Source organism: Elephas maximus, chromosome 3 (assembly GCF_024166365.1).
Source record: "Elephas maximus indicus isolate mEleMax1 chromosome 3, mEleMax1 primary haplotype, whole genome shotgun sequence".
NCBI classification, from domain to species: domain Eukaryota; kingdom Metazoa; phylum Chordata; class Mammalia; order Proboscidea; family Elephantidae; genus Elephas; species Elephas maximus.
Window position 1 is genome coordinate 84,277,202 of NC_064821.1, and position 27,767 is coordinate 84,304,968.

The 27,767-nt window shown below is 39.7% G+C and overlaps 1 protein-coding gene across 2 annotated transcripts in view; it reads right to left on the reverse strand.

Moving 5' to 3' along the window:
• Positions 1 to 13,535: 13,535 nt before the first annotated feature.
• The window catches only part of ZMYND12 (zinc finger MYND-type containing 12), a 39,105-nt gene continuing 24,873 nt past the window's right edge, over positions 13,536 to 27,767 (reverse strand). For both annotated transcript variants that reach the window (XM_049878999.1, XM_049879000.1), the window contains 5 exons: positions 23,287 to 23,456; positions 20,779 to 20,901; positions 19,591 to 19,702; positions 17,753 to 17,898; positions 13,536 to 15,666 (listed from right to left, as the gene is read on the reverse strand). In XM_049878999.1, coding sequence (XP_049734956.1) covers positions 15,547 to 15,666; positions 17,753 to 17,898; positions 19,591 to 19,702; positions 20,779 to 20,901; positions 23,287 to 23,456 — 671 coding nt within the window. In that variant the 3' untranslated portion in view covers positions 13,536 to 15,546. The remainder of the gene's footprint in view (positions 15,667 to 17,752; positions 17,899 to 19,590; positions 19,703 to 20,778; positions 20,902 to 23,286; positions 23,457 to 27,767) is intronic.

The following is a 27,767-nucleotide window of genomic DNA, read 5'->3' on the forward strand; positions in this document are numbered from 1 at the left end:
GAGGCATCATGTCTACAGTTTACTTTCAAATGGTTCAGGAAAAAAATGGTATCTATAGAGAGAAAATGGTAAGTCAAATGTGGTAAAATGTTAACATTTAGGGAATCTAGGTGAAAGGTTTATGGGAATTCTTTGTATAAATAGTCTGAATGAGTCTGAAATTCTGTCAAAATAAAAATACTTTAAATAAATAAGCAAATGAACACCAGACACTAGAAAGGGCCTAGGACAGATAGAAGATGGGAGAAAGGTAAGCAAATGCTGGAGGGGAAAAAAGAGCATGTGATAGTTCAGTTAGTGAATAGGTACTTAGGAGTTTTTTTTTTTTTTAATCCCTTGCTCTAACCTCAAGAAAACCCACCAAGGCTGCTACTTTGCTGATCAGCTTATTCTCCCACTCTCTATGATTGCCTTTCTCCGCTATCTAAACCTCTGCCCCACAGTCACTGTCAGCAGCTTGGTCCTACTTCAAAGAGAAAATAGAAATGTCAGTGGCAGCTACAACTTGCCCCCAGTTCTACATATCCCCTTTCTATCAATCCACGCCCTGTGCCTTCTAAGACCTGCCCTTTCCTTGGACTCTGGTTCTCATTCTCTCTTGCATTCTCAGACACTTGACCCAGTGGATGCTCTCCTCTCTTTTCGATCAACCTAAAACACAAACAACCCTCCCTTAACCTACATCCTCCTCCAGCTACCACTTTGTTTTGTTTTGACTCCCCACCTCCTTTCTGGGAAAATTTCCCATTGTGCTTAGAGACTGTTCTCTCTTTCCTTCCCTCATGCAGTCATGTGACTTGGAATCCTCGCACACCTTAGCTCAGAGAGTTTTCTACTGCATGACCTTGGCAGTAATCCTCTCCACCTGGCCTTAGGAGGCTGGGGAACTGAAATTGCTGTCCCTACAGTGACCAATGATTTCCATGTCCTTAAATACAATTGATACTTTGGTCTCAGTTTACTCAGCTTCCTAGCAGTACTCAACATGGCTGACCACACTTGCACCTTGGAACACTATTCCCTGGTTTTCCTTCTAGCTTTTTTGGCACTTCCTCTCAGCCTCTTCTGTTGGGTTCACCTCTTCTCCATCAAATATTGAGTTTCCTTGGGACATTTCCTGAGTTTCTCTTCTCTTCCTTATCTATATTTCATTCCATGATCATCTCCCTCATACGTAAGAGCCCCCAAAATCCAGATGCTTGGCATAAGAGATGCTTCTGCCCAAGGTGGAGGCCAAACTCCATCTTGTTTTAAAAACCCTACTTTAGGCTGCTTTACTTCTGGTTATCATTAACTTCGAAAAAAGCAGCTCATAGCCATTGTTTCCAGACATGTTTGCAGAGGGGCTTGAGAAGCAGTATAGTTTAAACTAGATAGAAGAAGGAATTGGTTTCTTAGGAGGCTATTACAGCAAAGATTGCAAAAATTATTGTTTAGGGAATTTTTCAAGAAAGGGTCTTGCAAATGTTTGTAAAAGCAAAGAGACCATATTAGAAAACGTATTGTAAATCCTTTACTCAAAGTTCAGTTTTTCAGTTATGGCTGTGTGGGGGCACTCTAAAATTGAGATGCTTGGCATGATTAAAAATGACCATCCTAGGTCTAAATCTAAGCTCTATTGTTGAATTAAACTTGTCCAAAGTCCTCCTTTCTGCCTTCCTAAAGAATAAAGTCTGTGATTTAGAGCTGCAATTTCATGTGAAACTTTGACCACCCTCAGCAAACAACAGAGGAGACAAGACTGTGGTTTGTGAAGAAATGTTTGTCAGTAAATGTTTGTCAAGATGGTCTTTGAAGAATGCCCGTACAGCAGGCCTCAGGAAGAATGTATACATAGCTTACTAAGTTGGCTCCAAGAAATCTATGTTAGAAAATAAATCAGCTAATTTCATAAAACTTGAACTTGCTATTGTCTCATAACCATGTGTAATCCCAAAGCCCCCATGATTGTAGTCACGTATTCCTTTCCCCACTTTGCTGTGTAAAAAACTCACTTATTTCTCAGAATGTTGGAGCACTTGGTGAGTCTTCACTAGGTGCCGCCTGATTCAAATTGCTCTATTCCTTCAACAAGCTTTTTAATTTTAATAGAGATTCCAGTCGTGCTCTTGGACACTCATTACAATGGGATTGATTACCATCTGCAGAATACCATCTAATTTATCTCTTGAACCCCGGCTTCCTTCTTTAATGTCAGATTGCATACTCAATTGCCTACCTCTCATATCTCCTCAGATGTCTTATAAGTATCTCAAACTCACCATGCCCCAAACTGAATTCATGTTCTTTCCTCTCCCCCACAAACTTGCTCCTCTTCCACGCTCAACACAAACCACTTGCACAAACCAGAAAAGCAAAACAAAACAAAAACACTTGGGCAATCATTTTTGGCCACTATCTTCTCAATTCTCATACCCAATTTTTTTTTTCTTGTGGTGAAACTTGACTTTCAAATTATTAATGGTCTCTTTTCATTGAAAATTTCTGTATGTGGGATGGATTATTCATTAAGATCTTCTGGGAGATCAACAATCTTCATAAAAGTCTGCAAGCAAGGGACAACATTTATAATATATAATCCTGGTTTTATATCCTGGGCTCAATAGTTAGTTCATCTTATTTTAAATCCTGCTACTATTTAAGTATCTATTAGCTACTGAAACTATATATTTGTATATGCACGTAGAGTTGATTCTCTGTATTCACATACGGTTGATTCTCTTATTTGCAGTAGTTATGTTCGACAAAATTTCCACAAATACTGATTTAGGGAATACTGAACCATTTGCTTTAGGAGAAATATAGGGTCAGGTTCCTGTGAGCTTCTGGTCATGATATTTTCATCAACTAATCAATACATAACCTTGTTTTATGTGTGCTTCTGTTTAAAGATACCTTTTTAAAGTATATATTGTTGATTCATTAATGTTGAATTCACAGCCAAGAGCACTATAACGCATGCCGGAATGAACTTTATCCAACACATGTATTTTGTCCTTAAGGCACATCATAGCCTTTTTGCACTTAGGACACCTAGACAGCAATTCAGTATTAGGGCCATTTTAAACAGGAAAATCACCAATAAAATGCATAAAAATGCTAAAAACTTGGTACTAAACAGACCACAAAGTGGATACTCTGAGAGCTGATGCAAGAAGGCAGAGAATCACCTTGTTCGACCTTAGCTGGGAACACGTGCCATCAGGCAACTAAAATTTTTTGCTGCTCTGCACATTGCGGGGGAAGCATAATTAAAAACAAAATCTTGTGCCAACTGAAACAAACTCTTCACAAAAGTAGAAGAGAAAGAAAACAGTTTTATTATTGAATAAGCATTAAACCAGAATGTGATAACATCACAGGCAATCCGCTGAAGAGAGTGTAGACAGAAAGGAATTTTATCCTTTATGTGGCCAAGCAGATACAATCCATTTCATACATGTTCCCAAGATAAATAAATGATAACTTGTCCTCAGGCAAGAGGATTTGATAGAACCATTTGTCATACCCAGTTCATCCTAAATTCACTTGGTAATTGGGTTATCCATCTTTGTTTGTTAATTAACTTTACCCAAAGAAAAAAAATTTCTCTTATTTTTATGACCAGAGGTAGGTTTGCAACTTGGAGCCAAGTGCCAGGTGAAGTTAGGCTCCTATCCTCCTAAGAAACTGGGCAGTAAGGGTGCTATCTTCCTTAATTGATTATATGTCAAAAAGATGGCTTCCGGATCCTTGAGAAAGCATTTCTGGGTTGTAAAACTGGCGAAGACTTATTTAGTCTTTAAAAAGATTTACATAAATTTCAGAGGCAGAGAAATAACTTACATGTTTTTTTAAAGTAAATGCTCTAAGAAAAGGGAAGAGGGGCATCTCTTTCCCTTTTTCAAAAGGGAGAATTAAGCCTTGCTCTCTCTTTTTCTTTTTTCTATTTTACTTCTAATTTGTTTTTGTCCTTACCACATGTCCACAAAAGACCATGAAAAAGATGTCACCTGGAAGACTAAAGTGTGTCTGACTCAAGCCATGGTGTTTTCAATTGCCTAATATGCATTCGAAAGTTGGGCAACGTATAAGGAAGACCAAAAAAGAATCAATGCCTTTGAATTATGGTATTGGCAAAGAATATTGAATATACCATGGACTGCCAAAAGAATGAAAACATCTGTTTTAGTAGAAGCACAGCCAAAATGCTTCTCAAAAACAAAGATGGCGAAATTACATCACAAATACTTTGGACATGTTATCAGGAGGGACCAGTCACTAGAGACATCATGTTTGGTAAAGTAGAGGGTCAGCAAAAAGAGGAAGCCCTTGATGAGACGGATTGACACAGTGGCTGCAACAATGGGCTCAACCATAACAAGGATTGTGAGGATAGCGCAGGACTGGGCAGTGTTTCGTCCTGTTGTACATGGGATCACTATGAGTAGGAACCGACTCAACAACACCTAACAACACCAACATTGATTTTGGGGTTACAAATAAATTTTATCAAGTAGGTGAATTTGCAAATAAGGAATCCACAAATAATGAGGCTCGATTTTACATTAAATACAATATTTATCTCCATCAGGTTCTATCAATTCTTTTTTTTTTTTTTTTTTGATTTATTTTTTGGATACTATTATACTCAAATGATTCAGAAACCAAAAAATATAAAAACCTTCCTTCCATCCTTGTCCTTCATCTACCAAATTTCTCTTTCCCAGCCCCCACGTGTAATCACTGTTCAGGTTCCGTCAATCTTGATGAATATACGAAAAGACAGTGTTTTTTTTTCGGTCAAGCTAAATGATGTCACAGCTCTGTCATTCAAATACTGCATCACCATCTTTTTTTGAAACACTTACTTTCCCAATGTTTATGTTGTTATAATCTATTGTGCTTGAGAGATGTCATATTTCTCAGAGACAGTGTGAACACAAAGACACCTCATTTGTATGATATGTATCTGTAGTGGGACATAGTGAGGCCTACTGGTGGTAGAGCGGTTTGGTTTTAATCTTGGTCATCTGAGGACCTATGGTACAGCACAGGTATGCAGTTATCAACAGAATTTATATGATAAGAATGCAGAGCAATTACTCAAAGTGATTTTTTGTTAAATGAAAGTTCATATTGTTGTTATTTGCCATCAAGTCGATTTTGACTCACAGTGATCCCATGTGACTCAGTAAAACTGTCCCATACTATTTTCTACACCGTAATCTTTACAGGAGCAGATCGTTAAGACTTGCTCCCGCGGAGCCACTGGGTGGGTTCGAACCATCAACCTTAACTGTTGAATCACCAGGGCTCCTTACAGTTCATAGACAGCATAATATAATTTGTACCAGTGCATATGTGCTTGCTAGTAGATAAGATTTAGCCAGGCCTTTCAGGATGGTCTTTGAACTCCACCCCTGAAAATTCTGCTGAAGATGTTTAGGAAGGATGTGATTACCTGATTGAAAGATAAAAGACGCTCTTATAAAAGACACAGAAATCACCAGGACTACTGGTTATCTTCAACCTACTTATTATGCCTTTTGGTGTTAAATAAAACCACATTTCACAGAGATCTTTTGGATTGAGATTATGTTCTGCATCAATATGTATTAAAATGAAATACATTTTAATTGAAGAGTCAAAAAAAAAATGAAGGCGAAATAAAAATTTTTTCAGACTACTGCAAGAAGATAAGAGACCTACATAAATGGAAAAACATACCATGCTCCTGGATAGGACTAGACTCATTGTAAAAATGTTAATCCTATCCAAAGCAATCTGCAGATACAATGCAATTTTGATCCACATACCAACAGCATTCCTTAATGAAATGGAAAAACTAACCATTAACTTTACATGGAAGGAAAAGAAGCCCTAGGTAAGTAAAGCATTACTGAAGAAGAACAAAGTAGGAGGCCTCACATCACCTGATCTCAGAACCTGCTATATAGTCACAGTACTCAAGTCATGTGGTACTGGTACAATAACAGACACATAGACCAACGGAACAAAATTGAGAACCCAGGTATAAATCCATCCACCTAAGGTGAGCTAATCTTTGACAAAGGCCTTAAGTCCATTAAATGGGAAAAAAGATAGTCTCTTTAACAAATAGTGCTGGCAAAACTGGATGTCCATCTGTAAAAAAAATGAAACGGGACCCATGCCTCACACCATACACAAAACTAATTCAAAATGAATCAAAGACCTACATATAAAACCTAAAACTATACAGATTAAAGAAAAAGTAGGAACAATGCTAGAGGTCCTATTATATGACATAAATAGGATACAAACTATAACTAACAATGTACAAACACTGGAAGATAAACTAGATAACTGGGATCTCCTAAAAATTAAACACTTACGCTCATCAAAAAACTTCACCAAAAGAGTAAAAAGAGAACCTATGGACTGGGAAAAAATTTTTGGCTATGACACATCTGACAAGGGTCTAATCTCTAAAATCTATAACATACTGCAACCTCATAACGATAAAAAGATAAATAATCCAATTAAAAAATAGGCAAAGGATATGAACAGACACTTCACCAAAGAAGAAATTTAGGTGGGTAACAGACACATAAGGAAGTGCGCATGATCATTAGCCATTAAAAAAAAAAAAAACATTGCAGTCAAGTCAATTCCAACTCATAGCGAACCTATAGGACAAAGTAGAACTGCCCCAAAGCATATCCAAGGAGCAACTGGTGGATTCTAACTGCCAACCTTTGGGTTAGCAGCTGTAACACTTAACCACTGTGCCACCAGGACTCCACATTAGCCATTAGAGAAATTAAAATTAAACCTACTGTGAGATACCATTTTATCCCGACATTACTGGTATGAATCAAAAAAAACAGAAAATAACAAATATTGGAGAGGTTTCAGGGATATTAGAACTTCTACACACTGGTGGCGGGAATGTAAAATGGTACAATCCCTGTGGAAAACAATATGGCATTTCCTTAAAAATCTGGAAATAAACATACCATATGATCCAGCAATCCCACTTCTAGGAATATAATCTAGAGAAGTAAGGGCTGTCACATGAATAAACATATGCACACTCATGTTCACTGCAGCTTTACTCACAATAGCAAAAAGATGGAAACAACCTAAGTGCCCATCAACAGACAGACAAATTATGGTACATATTTATACACAGTGGAATACTACACAGCAATAAAGAATAATGATGAATCCTCAAAACATCTCATGACATGGATGAGCCTGCAGGGCATTATGCTAAGTGAAATAAGGTCAATCACAAAAGGGCAAACACTGTATGACACCACTATTATAAAATCTCAAGAAAAGGTTTACACAGAGAAAGAAATAATCTTTGATTGTTATGAGGGAGGGGAGGGTTTAGGAGGGAAAATCACAAACTAGACAGTAGTTAAGTGATAACTTTGGTGAAGGGCAAAACTACACATTGTAGGGGAAGTCAACACAATGTGACTAAGGCAAAGTCATAGAAATTTCATAGACACATCCAGACACCCTGAGGGACCCAGTTACGGGGATGAGGGCTGGGGCCATGGTCTCGGGGGACATCTAGGTCAATTGGCATAACGTAGTTCATAAAGAAAATGTTCTACACCCTACTTTGGTGAGTAGTGTCTGAGGTCTTAAAAACTTGCAAGCAGTCATCTAAGATACATTTACTGGTCCCATCCCATCCAGAACAAAGGAGAATGACAAAAACCAAAGACACATGGGAAATGTTAGTCCAAATGACTAATGGATCACAAGTACCATACCCTCCATCAGCCTGAGACTAGAAGAACTAGATGGTACCCAGCTACCACCACGGACCGCTCTGATAGGGATCACAACAGAGGGTCCTGGTCAGAGTGGGAGAAAAATGTAGAATAAAATTCAAATTCTTAAAAAAAGGCCAGACTTATTGGTCTGACAGAGACTCGAGGAACCCCAAGGCTGTGGCCCCCGAACACCTTTTTAACTTAGAACTGAAGTCACTCCCAAAGTTTACCCTTCAGCCAAAAATTAGATCTATAAAACAAACAATAACACGCGTGAGGAACCTACTCAATCATGAATATTAGGCCAAATGGGCAACACCTGCTCAAAAGCAAAGACAAGAAGGCAGAAAGGGACAAGAAAACAGACAAATGGAAACAGGGAACCCAGGGTGGAGAAGAGGAAAGTGTTGACACATCACAGGGATTGCAACAAATGTCACAAAACAATTTGTATATAAATTGTTTAATGAGAAACTAATTTGCTCTGTAAACTTTCACCTAAAGCACAATTTAAAAAAAAAATTTTCTTTTTTCAGATTATGGAAAGCATTATGCTGAGTGAAATTAGTCAGTTGCAAAAGGACAGATGTTGTATGAGACCACTATTATAAGAACTCAAGAAATAGTTTAAACATAGAAGAAAATATTCTTTGATGGTTATGAGGGTGGGGAGGGAGAGAGGGAGAGTGGTATTCACTAATTAGATAGTAGACAAGAACTATTTTAGGTGAAGGGAAAGATAACACACAATACAGGGGAGGTCAGCACAACTGGACTAAACCAAAAGCAGTTTCCTGAATAAACTGAATTCTTTGACGGCCAGAGTAGCAGGGGCGGGGGTCTGGGGACCATGGTTTCAGAGGACATCTAGGTCAATTGACATAATAAAATCTATTAAGAAAACGTTCTGCAACCCACTTTGGTGAGTGGCATCTAGGGTTTTAAACACTAGCAAGCAGCCATCTAAGATGCGTCAATTGGTCTCAACCCACGTGGAGCAAGGGAGAATGAAGACCACCAAAGACACAAGGTAATTATGAGCCCAAGAGACAGAAAGGGCCACATAGATCAGAGACTACACCAGCCTGGGACCAGAAAAGCTAGGTGGTGCCCAGCTACCACCCATGACTGCCCTGACAGAGAACACAACAGAGAATCCCTGATGGAGCAGGAGAGCAATGGGATGCAGACCTCAAATTCTCATAAAAAGACTGGCTTAAAGGAAAGGTCTGACTGAGACTGGAAGGACCCTGGAGGTCACGGTCCCCAGACCTGTTAGCCCAAGACTGGAACCATTCCCAAAGCCAGCTCTTTAGGCAGGGATCGGACTGGACTATAACATAGAAATGATACTGGTAAGGAGTAAGCTTCTTGGCTCAAGTAGACACATGAGACTATGTGGGCAGCTCCTGTCTGGAGGGAAGATGAGAAGGCACGGGGGACAGAAGCTGGCTGAATGGATACAGGGAATAGAGGGTACAGAGAAGGAGTGTGCTGTCTCATTAGGAGGAGAGAAACTAGGAGTATATAATGAGGTGTACATAAGTCAAAACTGGGTGTTTATATAAATTTTTGTATGAGAGACTGACTTGATTTGTAAACTTTCACTTAAAGCACAATTTAAAAAAAATGTTTTTTTCAGATTAAAGAAAAGGAGGAAAAAAATCTAAGTTTGCCACCAGCAGACCTTCAATACAGGAAATAATAAAGGATGTATCACTAGTGTGAGCCCAGATTAAAAAACCAAATCTGTTGCTGTCCAGTCGATACTGACTCAGTAGTGACGCTATAGGAGAGCAGAACTGCCCCCAAGGGGTTTCCAAAGCTGCAATCTTTACAGAAGCAGACTGCCACATCTTTCTCCCGCCAAGTGGCTGGTGGGTTAGAACTGCCAACCTTTTAGTTAGCGGCCAAGTGCTTTAACCACTGTACCACCAGGGCTTCTTGTAAGCCCAGATGGAAGATACAAAATACAAGAAGAAATATGACTGTATACAATAATTATAATTATAACTTATGAATTTAAGATATATTTGAAATAAACAACAATAATAATATACAAGTTGGGGAGAGGTAAATGGAGTTAACAGGTTCTAAAGTCCTTGTATTGTCCAGGAGGAGAGTAAATATCTTGAATAGCTTTCAATTTTGATAAATTAGGAATGGATGTTTTATTTTTGGGGTAATCACTAAAAGAACAGAAACACAGTATTTAACCTACAAACTAGCAGAGGGGTCAGAAATGGAATGAGAAAAAATATCCAATCAATCCAAAAGGAAGAAAGGGGGAAACAGTATACACAGGGTAAACTGAAGACACAAATAAGACCATGGTTTAGAGATATAAACAAAATGCAATGGACTAAATGATTCTTTTAAAAAACATACAAAAATACTGAATTATGCTATATTTATACACATAAATATAGTATAAATATAGTCCCTGGAGAAGGGCATCATGCTTGGTAAAGCAGAGGGTCAGTGAAAAAGGGGAGGACCCTCAATGAGATGGACTGATACAGTTCAATGGGCTCAAGCATAATAACAATTGTGAGAATGGTGCAGGACCAGGCAGTATTTTGTTCTGTTGTGCATAGGGTCACTATGAGTCAGAACCAACTCGACGGCATCTAACAACAACAACATATTTATGAGAGACACATCTAACACACAAGATTATAGTTTCTTTAAAAGTAAAAGATAGTAAGAAGAAATAGCAAGTGTTTCAGCCAGGGTTTAGTCAGGGAAAAAAGAGCCACTGTAGACATTTTGAGTAAAGAGAGATGTATTTAACACAGCGAATTAGAGGCTTACACAATTATTGAAAGGGTTACGTGATGAAAATCAAGGAGCCAAGGTCAATAAGCTGCATCACAGGGAATCTGCTTTCAGGAGAGCAACAATGGATGGTTCTCAGAAGGACCATTGGCTGCCCCCTCTCATCCAGCTTCTAAATCTTGTGTAGTTGCCCTCATTGGTAGAATTTAACCCAGAATCTTAAAAAGAAAGAGATACTAGGAACTGCAGTTTCAAGCTTCCCCTTCAAAGTAGAGATAAATGCTGAAGGGAATTATAATGATGCCTAGTTGATAACAGGCAATCCAGCATACCATGCAAATACCAACCCAAAGGAAATGGGTGTAGCTATACTAATATCAGACCAAAATAGGCTCTAAGGGTAATAAGCATTACTAGAGATAAAGATAATCACTTTATAACATAAAAAATAAATATTCCACTCACTGGGAAAATAAAACAATATTTAAATTTGTACATGTCTAATAACATGGACTCAAAATACATAAAGCAAACATTAAGAAAACCACAAAGAAAAATGGATAACTTCATAATTATATTCAGATGTTTTTCATACCTTTCTCAGAAATAGACTAAAATATAGATAGATAGATGGATAGGTAGGTAGATAGAGACAGAGATACAGCAAGGATATGCAAGATTTGGAAAATGTGATGAATAAACTTGACGGACGTATGTAGAGCACTGCAAAATACCCATAATTTTCTAGTACACACAGAACATTTACAAATATTGACCATATCCTAGGTCATAAAGAAAATCTCAACCAAGTCCAAAAAATCAAAATTCTATACAGCATATTCTACGACCTTGTCTTAGTTATCTATTGCTGCTATAACAGAAATACCACAAGCAGATGGCTTTATTAAACAGAATTTTATTCTCTCACAGTCTAGGAGGCTAGAAGTCCAAATTCAGGGTGCCAACTCCAGGGGAAAGCTTTCTTTCTCTGTCGGCTCTGGAGGAAGTTCTCAACAATCTTCGTCTGTCTAGGAGCTTCCCAGCACAGCAACCCCTGTCCAAAGGGTGCACTCTTCTTCTGCCGCTACTTTCTTGGTCATATGAGGTCCCCCATGTCTCTCTGCTTGCTTCTTTCTTTTATATCTCAAAAGAGATTGGTTTAAAACAAAATCTAATCTTGTAGATTGAGTCCTGCCTCAGTAACATAACTGCCGCTAATCCCATCTCATTAACATCATAGAGATAGGATTTATAACACACCGGAAAATCACATCAGATGACAAAATGGTGGACAAACACACAATACTGGGAGACTGAATATCTTTGCCAATAAATTTGAGTATTTAGAAAAAATGGACAAATTCCTAGAAAAATGTCAATTACTTAAACTGACTCAAGAAGAAACAGGAAACATGAATAATCCTATAAGCATTAAGTAAATTTAATTTGTAGTCAAAATGTTTCCCTAAAGAAAACTCCAGTCCCAGATGGCTTCACCAGCAAATTCTATGAAATATTTAAGAAACAAATAATTCCAAACTCATATAAACTCTTTTATATAGTATATAAAGAAAGGGATATTCGTCATCAAATTTTATGAAGTTAGCAAAACTTTGATACCCAAGCCCAAGAAGGACACTATGTGAAAGGAAAATTATAGGCTAGTCTCATGAACATGCATCTCAAAATACTAAATAATATCTTAGTGAACCAAATCTAGCAATATACTGATAATGCAGCATGATCAAGTGAAGCACATTCCAGGAGTGAAAAGTTAGCTTCTCTTTAGAAATTAAAATAATTCATATAAACAGATTAAAGGAAGAAAATTATATTTCAGTATATGCAGATAACTAATTTGATACAATTAAATGCTCATTAATGATAAAAATAGCCTTTAGCAAACTAAAGACAACCTCTTTAACCTGATTAAGAGTATCTACAGAAATTCTAAAGTAAACATCAGACTTAATGGTGAAACACTGAAAGCTTTACCCTTGGGATCAGAAAAAAGTCAAGGACGATCACCATCACAACTTCTAACCAACACACTACTAAAGGTCTTAGCTAGTGCAGTAAGCAAGAAATATAATTTAAAATAAGAAATAAAATGATCATTATTCACAAACTATATGATAGTGTATATAAAACTTTTTTTAAATTTACAGTTAACTTATTAGAATTAATAAGAGAGTTTAGCAAAGAAGGTTGCTAAACACAAACATCAATGTATAAAAATCAATTTGGAACTTCCATTTCTGGCCATTAAGGAGAAACTGGTACATAATTTTCCTTCCCACTGTAAACACCAATAAAACTAGACTAATTATATGACACAACTGTTTTTAGACATTTGGATGTTAGGTACTGAAGGACTGTAATCTGTGAGAGAAAGGATCATCTTTGCTTTTTACCTCAAGGCACTTTCTAGGGCATGGCACAGGGAAGGGGAACTCTAGCAGAATATGAAAGTCTTCCTAAGTTGAAGAGATAACAATGGGAGTTTGGGGAAGTTGAAGCAGCTAAACTATGCAGGACAGAGCACCAGTCAACAGGAGCTATGAAGAAAAAAAAAGTTCCAGAAATCTGCATAAGAATCCCCTTAAGGTTTGGCCGAATGCTAATCTGTACCTGCACAGGGTTAAACTTCATGAAGCTGAACAAAGAACAACTGCCAGGGAGGTATAAGCTGAACAATTTTCTAACTCTGAAACACTAAGAGACATTCTAATTCCATCCAGTACGAGTAAAGAAATCTCACTGAACATGCGAGGCAATCAAACAATCAGTAGGGAACACAGAAGAGTCACATCTAGAGCAGTGGTTCTTACTTTTTGGTTTAGGAGCCCTTGATACTCTTAAAAATTGCTGAGGACCCCCAAAGAGCTTTTTTTTGATGTGGGTTACAGCTATCAATAGTTACCATATCAGAAATTAAACTTAGAAATGTTTAAATACTTAATCGATTTATTTTAAAAAAATATAGTAAACCTACCGCACATTAGTATAAATAACATATTTTTATACTAAAGTAACTATATTTCCCAAAATAAAAGTTTAGTGAGAAGAATGGCATTGTTTTACATTATTTACAAATCTATTTAATGTTTGGTTTAAGGGAAGACAGCTGGATTTTCATATCTGATTCTGCATTCAAGCTGTTGTAATATGTTGTTTTGGTTAAAGTATGTGAAGAAAATCTGGCCCTGTACACAAATACATAGTTGGAAAAGGAGGGACCTTCTGAACCCCCTGAAAGGGTCCTGGGGAGCTCCAGGGAACCCTGAACCTCACTTTGAGAACCACAGTCAGGGAGTAAAAGTGCTGTAAATTCACCCTATAAAGCTTAAAAACAAGCCTTGAATCTAACTGATCCACAAGTTAACTGAACTGCCTGACAAAACAAACGTCAACAATACCCTTTAAAGGAAGAGGGGGGAAAAAAAATTTTAAGGACTTTTTTCAAATAGAGACGTTCTAATGTTCTCCTTTAAATTATCTGCTGAACAGTTGTTGATACCCATCCCCCCAGTCTTCATTAACAGTCGCTTCATATTTCTGGTTGGAGGGTAAGAATCAAGAAGGAGCTGTGTGCCTAAGATGAAGAAACAGCTCCAAGACGCAGAGTGACAAATGAAGATTCAACTGAAACTGGAAACTGGAGTGCAAGATGGCTGGAAGAAAAGTAAGCCCCAGGGACTTCATAGTCATCTTGGAAAAGTGTTACAATGTCCAAATGTGTGGAAACGGGGTTCCAGCTCATTTTACCAAGAGTTGAAGGGACAGGGGGACCTAATCTGACCTTTTTATTGTGTCTGAGCTAATTAATTTACAGTATGTCTTCCACAGGCCCTAGACCTGCATATCTCTCTCCCTGGGTGCAGATTTACTCAGGAAGCCAAGTGCTAATTGGTAGGCTGCTTGGTGAGTCTGGAGAGGAACTAAGGGAGACAAAGCTATTATGTTAGAGAAAGCTGGGATTTGAACCAAGTCCTGCACTCTTTCCCCTGTATCATATCACCTTTCAGAGTCTTTCTCCTCTAGACAGTACATGTGGTTCATGTTTGCTTCAAATCATTGAGAAAATAAAGACATTAGCCTGGAATGGTATCTCAGCCAGACGATACCTGGACCCCTTGTGAGGCCCAGGGATCTCTTCTGGCAAAGAGCCATGACTCAAGTCTGCAATTTTGCTATTGGTTTTTCCTGTGTCTCACGTCCTTTTTGTTCCTCGGTTCCTCTTTTACTGGTGTCTTTTTTTTGTATTAAGATGGAGTCCTGGTGGTACAGTGGTTAAGAGCTCGGCTGCTAACCAATAGGTCAGCAGTTTGAATCCACTAGCCGCTCCTATGGGGCAGTTCTACTCTGTCCTATAGGGTCACTATGAGTCGGAATTGACTCGATGGCAAAGGGTTTGGTTTTTTGGTATGGTTTGTATTAAGTGGATATTTCCTAGTGTACCATTTTAATTTTTTGATTTTAAACTATTTTTGGAGTTACTTTCCTAGTGATTGCTCTAAGAATTATAATGGGCCTTTTTAAAAATTACAATCTACTTCAGATTAATGCTAACTTAATTCCAGCAGAATAGAGAAAAGTTGCTCCAGTATAGCTCCATTCCTTACCTCCTTCTTTGGCAAAGACCTTTGAAACACGCATCACTGGGAGACTTCAGGAAAATATGACAAATTATTTGCAGTTTAATTACAATTACCATATTAGTGATCTAAGAGCATATTATTCAAAGTTGAGCAATGACGCTAAGTACAAAGGTCATGATAAACGACAAACATCTCAGCACCATAAAGTTAGTTTTACTAATTTCCACGCCTTTCTATTCCTACTTGCCCTCACATATGCTCTGTAAGAATAAAACCACAGCTATGTGTACAGTTCTAGGGGAAGAGGGTAGAAATGTCAGCAACCGATAGTACCTCAAAGTAGTGTACAAGGCTGGGGTATATAAGACTTTCAATAGTCCCTTCTATAGCACCAACGTGGATCTCATGGGTCACCGAGAATGAGATTCTTCGGCTGCGAGGAGATTCAATAACTCTTGAATGGTGCTTTGTTCATGGACACTGAGCTTTTCTTTGGCGAGGGTGAAGGCTGCCATAGCGTATTCCTGGGCCTGGAATAGAATTGCAATGACAAAAGGAGGTCGTCACAGGAAAGCATAACATTGGGAAGCCCCATCTATGTGTAACCCCAGGAACATTGGAGAGGATCCACAAGATTCTCGCCCTAGCCACTGAGCTCATTCTAAACTTTGTTTCATGACAGTAAACTTGTGAACACACACTGGGCCCTTACAGTTGGCCAAATGGGTGCTGAGTGGGGCAGGGGACACCAGAAAAACATATTTGGCTTGATAAACTAAGGACAAACTAAGTATGCCTTCCTAGCAAAGCAGGATCTTTGCAGGATTTTAATCATGGCCCTTTGGACCAACATTGGGAGGCATAGAGGTGATATGTGCTACAAGTAAAATTACATCCTGGAGCAGTCCTGGGGCCATGCAGTCTAGAGTTTCAACTTGGACAGAGGCTCCACAGGACATCTTGGAATAGACCCTGGCTCTCTCTTTCTCTCTCTCTCTATTTTCTTCCTTCTTATAAATATTAATTACATGGCTACTGTGTTCCAGGTACTGTGACTACAGGCAGAAAATTCCTGCCCTCATAGAACTTATAATCTAGTAGGAAAGAGAGACAATAAACAAGATAAATAAGTAAAACACAATAGTACCTGAAATAATGATAAGTGCTAAGGGGGGGAAAAAAAAAGCAAGAAAGGGGGATAGAAGAATCAGTTGTGGTAGTGAGGTTTTGCAATTTTAGACAAGGGGGGTCAGGGAAGGCTTCACTGAAGAGAAAATAGCCTAGTAAAGACTTTTGAGTTATAAATGTGTCCCTTCCATCTAAAGGCCTCTTGTAGATCTGACACCCTAACATGCCTCAGGATAATGACTTCCTTGAGTATACAGTCAAAAACTGGACTCTACACCGTAGAAAAGACATTTTTGTCTAATGTAAACCTGAATAGTCAATGGAAATGTTTCCCTGTTCCCTGACCACTCCTAGCCCTACCCCAGTTAGTGTTAATATTCCGCCTCTGGGCTCCCTCAGAGTCCTGTGCTTCACTATCACACTCTATTAATAGCCCATTGACTGTACGCTCCTTGGAGCAGGCTCTGGTATACAGTAGGTGCTTAGTAAAAGTTTGCTGAAGGAAGGAAGGAAGAATGGGAAAGAGGAAGGAGGGAAGGAATCTAAAATTTTTCCATGTCACCCGCACAAAATGGCCTCAGCCCACTAACCCCTCTCTCTCCCCCCTTGCCTGCTTTTATTTCTTTATAGCACTTTTCACTATCTGAAATTATTACATATTTATAAGTTCACTTGTTTATTGTGACTCCTCTCTTCCAAATAACATAAGCTCCATGAAGATAGAAAAGTTAACTGATTGTTTACCACTGAATCTTCAAGTCCCCAGAACAGTGGCAGGTGTTCAATAAATATTTGAATGAATGAATGAACCAATCAATCCGAGATCTGCCACTTGATTTCTGTGAGACATTGGGCAAGTAATTGGCTCTTTCTGTACCTCAGTGCCTTTATCTGTAAATTGGAGATAATAAAGTGACTACCTCAAAAGGTTCATACGAGAATTAAATGTGATAATTCATATAAGGAAACCCTGGTGGTGTAGTGGTTAAGAGCTTCTGCTGCTGACCAAAAGGTCAGCAGTTCGAATCCACCAGATGCTTCATGGAGACCGTATGGGCCAGTTCTACTCTGTCATGTAATTCATGTAAAGGTTGGCATGTAATGAGCGCTCTAAAATCTTTTAATCTTTTCATGGCAATCCATTTCTGCCTGAATCCCTCCAGCAATAGAGAGCTCAGTGAGTAAAGCTACCACTCCATTCTTCTGAGGCCGTCCCTGAGTCCTCCTGCCCTGTAGGCTTCTGGGCACTGCCCCACCCTCAGTTTACCTACGCAACCCCGGGACAGCCCCATTGAGGGAAGAAAAAAATCCTGTTTCCATTATGCAGGCTGGACTCACTAAATGAGAAATGTCATAAGCATCTGAACTTCTTTGGAGTGAGGACTTCCTCTGAGGGCAAAAGCTGGTGGAATTGGGCAAAACATAGCTGAATTCAACTGGAGGAATTTTTATCTATCTTAGACATGCTGCTTTTCTAAGGAAACTTACCTTTGAATAATTCATCATCAGGTAGTAAAGCAAGACCAGGGTTTTCAGAATGAAGACAGTTTTCTCTGGGTCTGTGTTAGATGTAGATTCTCGTATGCTCAAGGTTGACGTCAGGATCCGAATGGCTTCTGCTTCGTGGGCTTCATCTGTGTTGGAAGGGGAGGGGAAGAAGCAGACCCTTGGCCGCTGTGCCTGCCCTCATCGGCAGAGGTACACAGCTGTGAGGGTGCCTGGTCTTCTGCCAAAGCCTCCTTCCGGGGGCACTGGTGGTGACAGCACAACCACAGCAAGCTCTTCACCGCGAGGACTGCCTCCACAGGCAAAGCAGGAAGCTGGGCAGATTGCAGCAGCTCTCCAGCTCTGCCTAGCATGTAACCTAAGAACATGCTCACTCCCACAGGTCTCAAAGTTGCTAAAGCTTCTCTTTTTCAGAGTCCTGAACTCTAGATCTCTTAGGCTTCCCAATACAGGGAACTTGCTACAGCAGGATTCCTTAGTCCTATTCTTCTGGTTGCATTCTATAGCTGAGAAAATGGAGCCACAGCTGCTTGCAGCAGCTTAATTCTCCCCAAATCCAAAGATGCTTACGGTACCAGTTGTCATGGAGTTGATTCGGACTCATGGTGACCCCTTGTGCGTCAGGTTAGAACCGTGCTCCATTGGGTTTTGAGCGGCCGATTTTTCAGAAGTAGATTGCCAGGCCCCTCTTTTGAGTGCCTCTGGGTGAATTCAAACTCCCAGACTTTTGTTTAGCAACTGTGCATGTTAACCATTTGCGCAACCCAGGGACTCCAAAGATGCTTAAGCAAAGCCTTTCTGCTTCCCATGTGAATCTGTTTACTATTTCCCCCAGCATTTTTTGTTCCTACTTTAGTTGCCCATTACTGAGCAGTTATCAAGGGACAGATACTTAAAAGCACTGATAAAAGTACTAAGCTTAGAGAAAGGAGCCCTGGTGGAGCCCTGATGGAGCAGTGGTTAAGCACTTGGCTTCTAACTGGAAGGTCGGCGGTTTGAACTCACCAACCGCTCTGCTGGAGAAAGAAGTGGCAGTCTGGAAAGATTTACAGCCTTGGGAACCCTATGAAGCAGTTCTGCTCTGTCCTAGAGGGTCACTATGAGTCAGAATCAACTCAATGGCAGTGGGTTTGATTTTGTTTTAAGCTTAGGGAAAAAAAAGAACACACACCATAATGTCAAGGTTGGCTATCTTCAGATATTCATGGGTGAAACTTTTTTCCCTTTGTGCTTTGCTTTGATTTACAAGTTTTCTGCTTTAACATGAACCACTTTTATAATGAAGAGAAACACCAATGAAGTTACTATTTTAAAAAATCTTAGTTCAAAATCTTTCGTCCTCCAAGAAGTCTTCCTACTTCAATGGCACGCAACTTCTTCTTCATTCTGGGACTCATCTTGTAATATTATTTGTACTTGTAGACGATTTCTTTTGCTATTGCATATAGGTTCTGTCTCACTAACTACACTGCATGTCTGTTTAGAGCACATGCCTTGTCTTACATGACCTGAGGGAATAACACGTAAGAAATGGATACCCTGCAGAAAGCATGGAAAGCTCTGACAGGATCTTTTTCTTCTCCAAATCTTTCCCTAGCTGACACATTGAAGGGCTGTTTCTGATGCTAGGGATCTGAATTCTGCCCAACGCTGGTAAAATCTCTTTGATCCCCATGCCTCAGTCTTCCCAACCAGCAAAATGGGGAAGACGGTCTGATGTCCTTTGTGACAAGTACAGCTACCCTCCCTCTTAGGGGCAAGGCCTGTGTGTTAGGTGGGTGAAGTCACTGCTCCGCTTCCCAAGGAGAGCTGCTACTTACCTAAGCCAGTGTCGTTCTCAAATTTTTTGCCCAGTAAATCTATTTGTTGAAGCCGAGAATGTGAGAGGACTTGGTAATGATTATTCAAATATTTATACCAGATCTCAGTGACCTGTTGGGAAAGGAGATGGCAATCACACAAGCAGACCAGAGCTAGGACACTGGACCAGCCAGCTGGAGAGAGCAGTGCTCCTGGTCAGGTTTCCTGACAGTCTGGAGACTCCCTCTCTCACTGTGCCTGGAGGCAGAAGGGAGCCTTAGGAGCCCAGAACCGGCCTGGCCAAAGTGAGTGTGACAAGCGATGGGCTGCAGAGGGCATGTGCCAGGTGGATCTGGAGGTAACCCCGACAGGGTTAAATAACAATGGCTGCCATTTGTTGAGCACATATAATGCTAAACCTTTTCAAGGACACCATACGCACAACCTCACAACATCCCAGCTGAGGTAACTATCCTTATTATTCCCATTTTGCAGATAAATAAATCGAGCCTCAGAGGAGTTAAGATCACACTCGACTTCTGATATGAACTGGTAAATGGCACAGCCAGGATTTAAATTCAGATCTGTTTGAGTACAAAGTCCACTGTTTTTCAGTTATACCACAATGCTTCTTCCTGAGAACTGGGTCCAAAATAAGATTCAACAGTCACAGCACGAGAGCCTGTATCACACACAGAAATGGCCACTTGCTAAGTGACTTCCTGACAAATGAGCTGTTACTGTATGAATGTAAGTGACATTTTAACATTTTGGAAACAGTTTAAAATCTTTTACATGCAAAGATGGAAATTTTAAAGTACTCTCATGTTCTCTGATGCCTTGACAAGACCTTTCAACAATGAATTTCCTGTAAAAACCTCTCCTTCCCCATCACACACCCCAATATGCCCACATTATCTTGCTCCTATGGGTGTGGCCAAGCATATGGCAGTCTGTTTGGAAGGGTTTGGTTTTTATTGACCTGTCATTCATTACTTGTTAGTCACTCTATGGATCCTCGGGACCAGTCTGCTTTGGTAGAGGAGAAACAGAAGGAAAGAAAAATGAAGTATGCCAGGTATTAGGTGTACGACCTTGGGCAAGTCACCACATCTCTCTGTGCTTCAATTTCCTCATGAATGGTCTGATACCAGTTGTAAGATACCAGGCCTAAGTATCAAAGTTGAGCTCTGATATTCCTCACTCACCTTGGTATACAGCGTGTCTGCCAGGTCCAACTTGTTAAGCTTATGGAAGATATTGGCCAAGTGGAAGTAGCCTCCTGAGGTCCTGATGTCCTCTGTCCCAAATGCAGTACTGGCAAAATATATCTAAGTGGAAGGAAGAAGGAGAGTGCTTGAGGTCCCTTTGCAAATCACATATTTCATAAAGGACTTGTATCCAGAATATATAAAGAACTTTTACACCTCAATAGAGGAAGAAAAACAGCCTAATTAAAAAAAAAAAAAAAAAAGCCAAAGGATCTGAATAGACATTTCGACAAAGAAGATATACAAATGGCTAATAAGCACATGAAAAGATGTTCAACATTGTTAGTCATTAGGGAAATGTAAAATAAATCCACACTGAGACACCACTTTATACCCACTAGGATGGCCAGAATAAAAAAGATGGAAAATAACAAGTGTTGGTGAGGATGTGGAGAAACTGGAATCCTTGTTCATTGCTGGTGGAAATGTAAAATGAAGCAGTCACTTTGGAAAGCAGTTGGCAGTTCCTCAAAAAGTTAAACATAGAGTTAACATACAATCCAGCAATTCCACTCTTAGATACCTACCCGAGAAACAAAAACATGTGTCCACACAAAGACTTGTATGAAAATATTCATAGCAGCATTATTCATTATAGCCAAAAAGTGGAAAAGACCCAAATAGCCATCAACCAGTGACTGGATAAACAGACTGTGGTGTACTGAGATGATGGAATACTACTCAGCAATAAAAGGAATGAACTATTGATATATTCAATGACATGGATGATTCTCAAAATAATTAGGCTAAGTGAAAGGAGCCAGATGCAAAAGACCACGTATTATATGATTTCATTTATATGGAATATTCCAAAAAAACAAATCTATAAAGACAGAAAGTGGTTGCCTGGGGCTAGAGGTGGGCATGGGAAATGGCTGCAAATGGATACAAGGGATCTATCTGGGGTAATAGAAATGTTCCAAAACTGGATTGTGCTGATGGTTGCACAACTCTGTAAATTTACTAAAAAGCATTGAATTATATACTTAAAACAGATGAATTTTATGCTGTGTATCCATAAAACTGTTTTTGTTTTTTAAAGCTAAGTTGAGGAATCCAAGTTTGATTTAATTCTTAACTGTATGACCTACCTCAAGACAGGATATACCTCTGCCTCATTGGCTGGAGGCTGTAGTGTGTAGAGAGGAAACACAAGTGAACAGTTGTATTAGTCAGTGTCCCAGGCGGAAAAGATGGCACCCTCAAAAGGGTTACATGAAGATAGTTTAATGAATGGATTATTTACAAAGACAGAAGGGTTAAGGAACCAACAAGAGCTAGTGAAGCACCTAAGGAGTATCAACAGCAGGAAACTATTACCATCCTTACTCCTGAAAGGGCAAGCGAAGACAACAGGGTTGCTAGGGCCCAGCATGAGGTAGAACTGTGAAAGTGGGCCACCTGACAGAAGCTGTGGCCATGGAGGAACACTGCCCTCACCAGAACTGGAGTGGGGCCAAAAGGGAGCAGAGAGAATAAATACCCCAATCTCTCTTTCTTCCCAACTCCCAGTCCTCTGACATGCCTCCCACACTCCAAACCCAGGGGAGTCCAGGTTGTGTAGTCCACAGAGCTCAGACTCCCAGGGTAAAGAGCAAGGCAGAGAATAGATCTGGGGCAACAGGATATGGAAAAGAACCAGCACAAGAACGTTTCTGGTGAATTTATGGACATCGCGCACTGGCAGGCAAACAAAGGGTGAGTTGACCAGCGGAGTGGCTGAAGAGAGAACTGACCTGCATGGAGACTCTGAACTTCAACCTAATCCAGGTTTCAGGTTCAGGAACCCTTACTCTCTGGTAATGTTGCCCAATACTGAAATCCTAACAGAGACCTCATAAATTTTGGAAGAGCAGCCTAGTTATAACCTCATTATCTTATCTAACATCTGTATAGAGTCTTATAGTTTATAAAGCACTTTTATGTACACCAGTTCATTTCAATTTAATAGCTACACTTTTTTTTTTCTGAAGTAGGCACTGGTGTTATTTATAAAAATAATAGTCAAAGCGCTGCATTATTGTCCTGTTGTTAACCTTTGCAATGAAATAACAGAGCCTATTTTATTATTTCTGTCTCTGGTGATGACAGATGATGAAAAGAGGCTCAGAGTGGTTAAATAATCTGTCCGAGACTATGTGGCTGGTGAAACAATAGGGCTGGCCTTGAAACAAAGGCTTTCTTGTAACGGTAGGCTGCTTTGCCTCCCTTTACGAGCCTCAGAGCAACTGGAGCTTCGGGAAGTGGTGTTGATGTCAAGGTTGAGCAGCAAGAAAAGGGGAAAGGCTCAAATTCAGGTTGTTATAATTGTGTTTTTCCTAATACTGTACCAAGTGGTCACTTGCAAACAGAAAGTTTTAGAGAAATGCTCAGTTAAAAAAAAAAAAAAAAACTTAATAGAGCTGTTCTTAGAAATATTCAGGTATTAACATTTAGCTTGTTTACATCATTAGCCAGATGATAACGGGCTTCCTCGTAGTTTTCCTTAGCCATGTAGAGAAGCCCTAGGTTCCGATGTAATAAAGAGTGGATGGCAGCGCAGCACTCAGTTGATTTGAGGACTGTCCACTGGGCTTGGGATAGATATTCCTCAGCCTGGACAATCCGACCCAGACCTGCCCAAAAGAAATAAAAGTTATAATTCATATGCTGGCCAGAGGACACGCGATGAAATATAAGTCTTCATCCATTCACTCATTTATTTGTTGGCTGAAATATTTACTGACACATAAAAACTTGTACATGAATGTTCATAGCATCATTATTCATAATTTCCAAAAAGTACAAACAACCAAAATGGCCATCAACTGATGCATGGATAAACACAATGTGGTATGTTCTTACAATGGAATATGATTCAGCCATAAAAAGGAATAAAGCACCGATGCATGTGATGACACAGATGAACCTTGGAAATACTTCTCTAAATGAAAGAAGTCAGACACAAAAGGCCCCATATTGTATGACTGATTCCATTTATATCAAATGTCCAGAATACGCAATTCCACAGAGGCAGAAACTAGATTAGGGGTGGCCAGGGCCAGGAGGACTGGGGGAATGGGATGTGATTACTAATGGGTATGGAGCTTCATTTCGGGATGGTTCTGGAATTAGATAGTAGTGATAGTTACATAAACTTGTGAATATACACAAACCACTGAGTGTACTTTAAAAGGGTAAATTTATGGAATGACAATTATATCTTAATTAAATATATATATTTAATGCCTTTTATGTCAAGCGACGGAAATTCAAAGATGAATCAAAGCCAATACCCTTCTCTTAAAAACCAAACAATAGTTTAGCTTAACTAGTAAAAAATGTCTGCCTTTACATAGCCAAGTGTATTAAGAAAACGTTCTGCATCCCACTTTGGTGAGTGGCATTTGGAGTCTTAAAAGTTAGCAAGTGGCCATCTAAGATGCATCAGATGGTCTCAAACCACATGGAGCAAAGGAGAATGAAGAACACTAAAGACACAAGGAAAATATGAGCCCAAGATAAAGAAAGGGCCATACAAGCCAGATACTCCATCAGCCTGGGACCAGAAGAACTAGATAGTGCCCGGTTACCCCAACGACTGCCCTGACAGGGAACACAACAGAGAATCCCTGATAGGGCAGGAGAAAAGTGGGATGCAGACCTCAAATTCTCATAAAAAGACCAGACTTAATGGTTTGACCGAGACTGGAGGCACCCCACAGGTCATGCATATCTCCCAGACTCTCTGTTAGCCCAAAACTAAAACCATTCTCAAAGCCAACTCTTCAGACAAAGATTAGACTGGACTATAAGACATAAAATGATACTGGTGAGGAGTGTGCTTCGTAGCTAAAGTAGGCACATGAGACTATGTGGGCAGCTCTAGTCTGGAGGCGAGATAAGAAGGCAGAGGGGGACAAGAGCTGGTTGAATGGACAGGAAATACAGGGTGGAGAGGAGTGTGCTGTCACATTGTAGGGAGAGCAACTAGGGTCACATAACAGTGTGTATATAAGTTTTTGTATGAGAAACTGACTTGAATTACAAACTTTCACTTAAAGCACAATAAAAAAAAAATGTCTGCCTTTAGCACTATGCTCTTTTAAGAAGTATCCGTATGGGATCAAACTGACAACAGCAACTCAAAAGATTAGATAGGAACCTTAGGGTGCAGCGAGTTTATATTAATGGGGGAGGGACAACTCAGAAAAGGAGGGTGAGAATGGTTGTACAATTTGAAGAATGTAATCAATGTCACTGAATTGTAGATGTAGAAGCTGTTTAATTGTTGTATGCTTTGCTGTGTATATTCTCAACAACAACAACTAAATAAATAAAAAAATTTAAAAAGCCAGTACTATTGAAAAACTCACAGTGGGTTGGGGAAGGCATATGTGACATTTAAATAAATATATTTATAATATAGTGTTAAGTACAACAAGGTTTGGAAGTGGCAGAGAGTAGAAAGTGTTGAATTCTATATAGGGTAGAGAGGGATAATGGAGTAGGGAGAGGAACGGTCAGGGAGTCTGAATTTGGTTTTGAGGTTGAATAGGAGAGAGACAGGTGGGAGACTCATTAGAAGACTTTTGAAGTAGTTTAGGCAGACACTGACAGGAGCCTGAACCAAGGCAATGGACGGGGATAGAGTGGAAATAAGAAACATTTAGAGGGTAGAATTGCTAACACATGATTACTAAGTGATGTAGAAGGTAAAAGAATGATATTTAAAGCTTTTTGTTCAGCTGTAAAGACACATATTAGCTGCCTGTCTACCTGTTTGCCTCCTAGAGAGGTTGTCAGAACTGAACAGATATCGAACGATCTGACAGCATTCTGCAGAGAGGAGACATGCTCTGGGTAGGAAGTATTTCCTGTCATGGATGCTGCAGCACAAAGGGTACCAAATGAAGGATCAAGAGGCAAGGATACAAACTCTTCATAAATCAACCATCCACCCTTCTTTGTCCTTGCTCCCATGCCCAGTTCATGTGTAAGCATCATTTCATTCTGGTTGTAATCACACGGCACTGAGTTAGAGGAGAAGTTAAGCAGAAGCAGCCTACAAGAGGAACCAGGTAACCTTGCTTGACTGAAGCTCAAAATCCAAACTAAAATGGGAAAACACTAGAATAGAAGCAAAAGGCCTGAGTCCATCATGATCCTGGCTCATGTGAACATGCCAAGTCACATCTTCTATCTGGGATTGGGCTACAAAATAAGTTTAGACTGAGTGATGTTTCAGGTCCTCACTAGTTGAAGAAGCAAATGATTCTTGTTCTTGTTCTTGTTAGGTGCCATCAAGTTGGTTCTGACTCATAGCAATCCTACATAAAATAGAACAAAACACTGACCCGTCCTGCGCCATCCTCACCATCATCATTATGCTTGAGCCCATTGTGGCAGCCACTGTGTCAATCCATCTCATTGAGGGTCTTCCTCATTTTTACTGACCCTCTACTTTGTCAAGCATGATGTCCTTTTTCAGGGACTGATCCCTCCTGATAACATGTCCAAAGTATGGGAAACAAAGTTTTGGCATTCTAGCTTCTAAGGAACATTCTGGCTGTACTTCTTCCAAGACAGATTTGTTCGTTCTTCTGGCAGCCCATGGTATAGTCAGTATTCTTCACCAACAGCATAATGCAAAGGCGTCATTTCTTCTTCTGTCTTCCTTATTCATTGTCCACCTTTCCCATGCATACGAGGCAACTGAAAACACCATGAGTTGGGTCAGGCACAACTTAGTCCTCAAAGTGACATCTTTGCTTTTTAACTCTTCAAAGTTCTTTTGCAGCAGATTTGCCCAATGCAATGCATCATTTGATTTGTTGACTGCTGCTTCCATGGGTGTTGATTATGGATCCAAGTAAAATGAAATCCTTGACCACTTCAGTCTTTTCTCCATTTATCATGATGCTGCTTACTGGTCCAGTTGTGAGGATTTTTGTTTTCTTTGTGTTGAATTGTAATCCATACTGAAGGTGGTACTTCATCAGTAAGTGCTTTAAGTCCTCTTCACTTTCAGGAAGCAAGGTTGTATCATCTGCATAACGCAGGTTGTTAATGAGTCTTCCTCCAATCCAGATGCCCCACTCTTCTTCATATAGTCCAGCTTCTCAGATTATTTGTTCAGCATACGGATTGAATAAGTATAGTGAAAGGCTACAACCCCAACACACACCTTTCCTGATTTTAAAGCATGCAGAATTCCCTTGTTCTCTTCAAACAACTGCCTCTTGGTCTATGTACAGGTTCCTCATAAGCACAATTCAGTGTTATGGAATTCCCATTCTTTGCAATGTTATCCATAATTTGCTATGATTCACACAGTCAAATGTCTTTGCATAGTCAATAAAACACAAGTAAACATCTTTCTGGTATTCTCTGCTTTCAGCCAAGATACCTCTTGTTCCACATCCTCTTCTGAATCCAGCCTGAATTTCTGGCAGTCCCCTGATGATATACTGCTACAATCACTTTTGAACGATCTTCAGCAAAATTTTACTTGTGTGTGACATTAATGACATTGTTCGATAATTTCCGCATTCAGTTGGATCACCTTTCTTTGGAATGGGCACAAATATGGATCTCTTCTAGTCAGTTGGCCAGGAGGCTGTCTTCCAAATTTCTTGGCATAGCCAAGTGAACGCTTCCAGCACTACATCCATTTGTTCAAACATCTCAGTTGGTATTCTGTCAATTCTGGGAGGCTTGTTTTTTGCCAGTGTCTTCAGTGCAGCTTGGACTTCCTCCTTCAATACCATCAATTCTTGATCATATGCTACCTCCTGAAATGGCTGAGTCTCGACCAATTCTTTTTCATGCAGTGGATCTGTGTAATCCTTCTATCTTCTTCTGATGCTTCCTACATCATTTAATATTTTCCTCATAGAAGCCTTCAACGTTGCAACCCAAGGCTTGAATCTTCTCTTCAATTCATT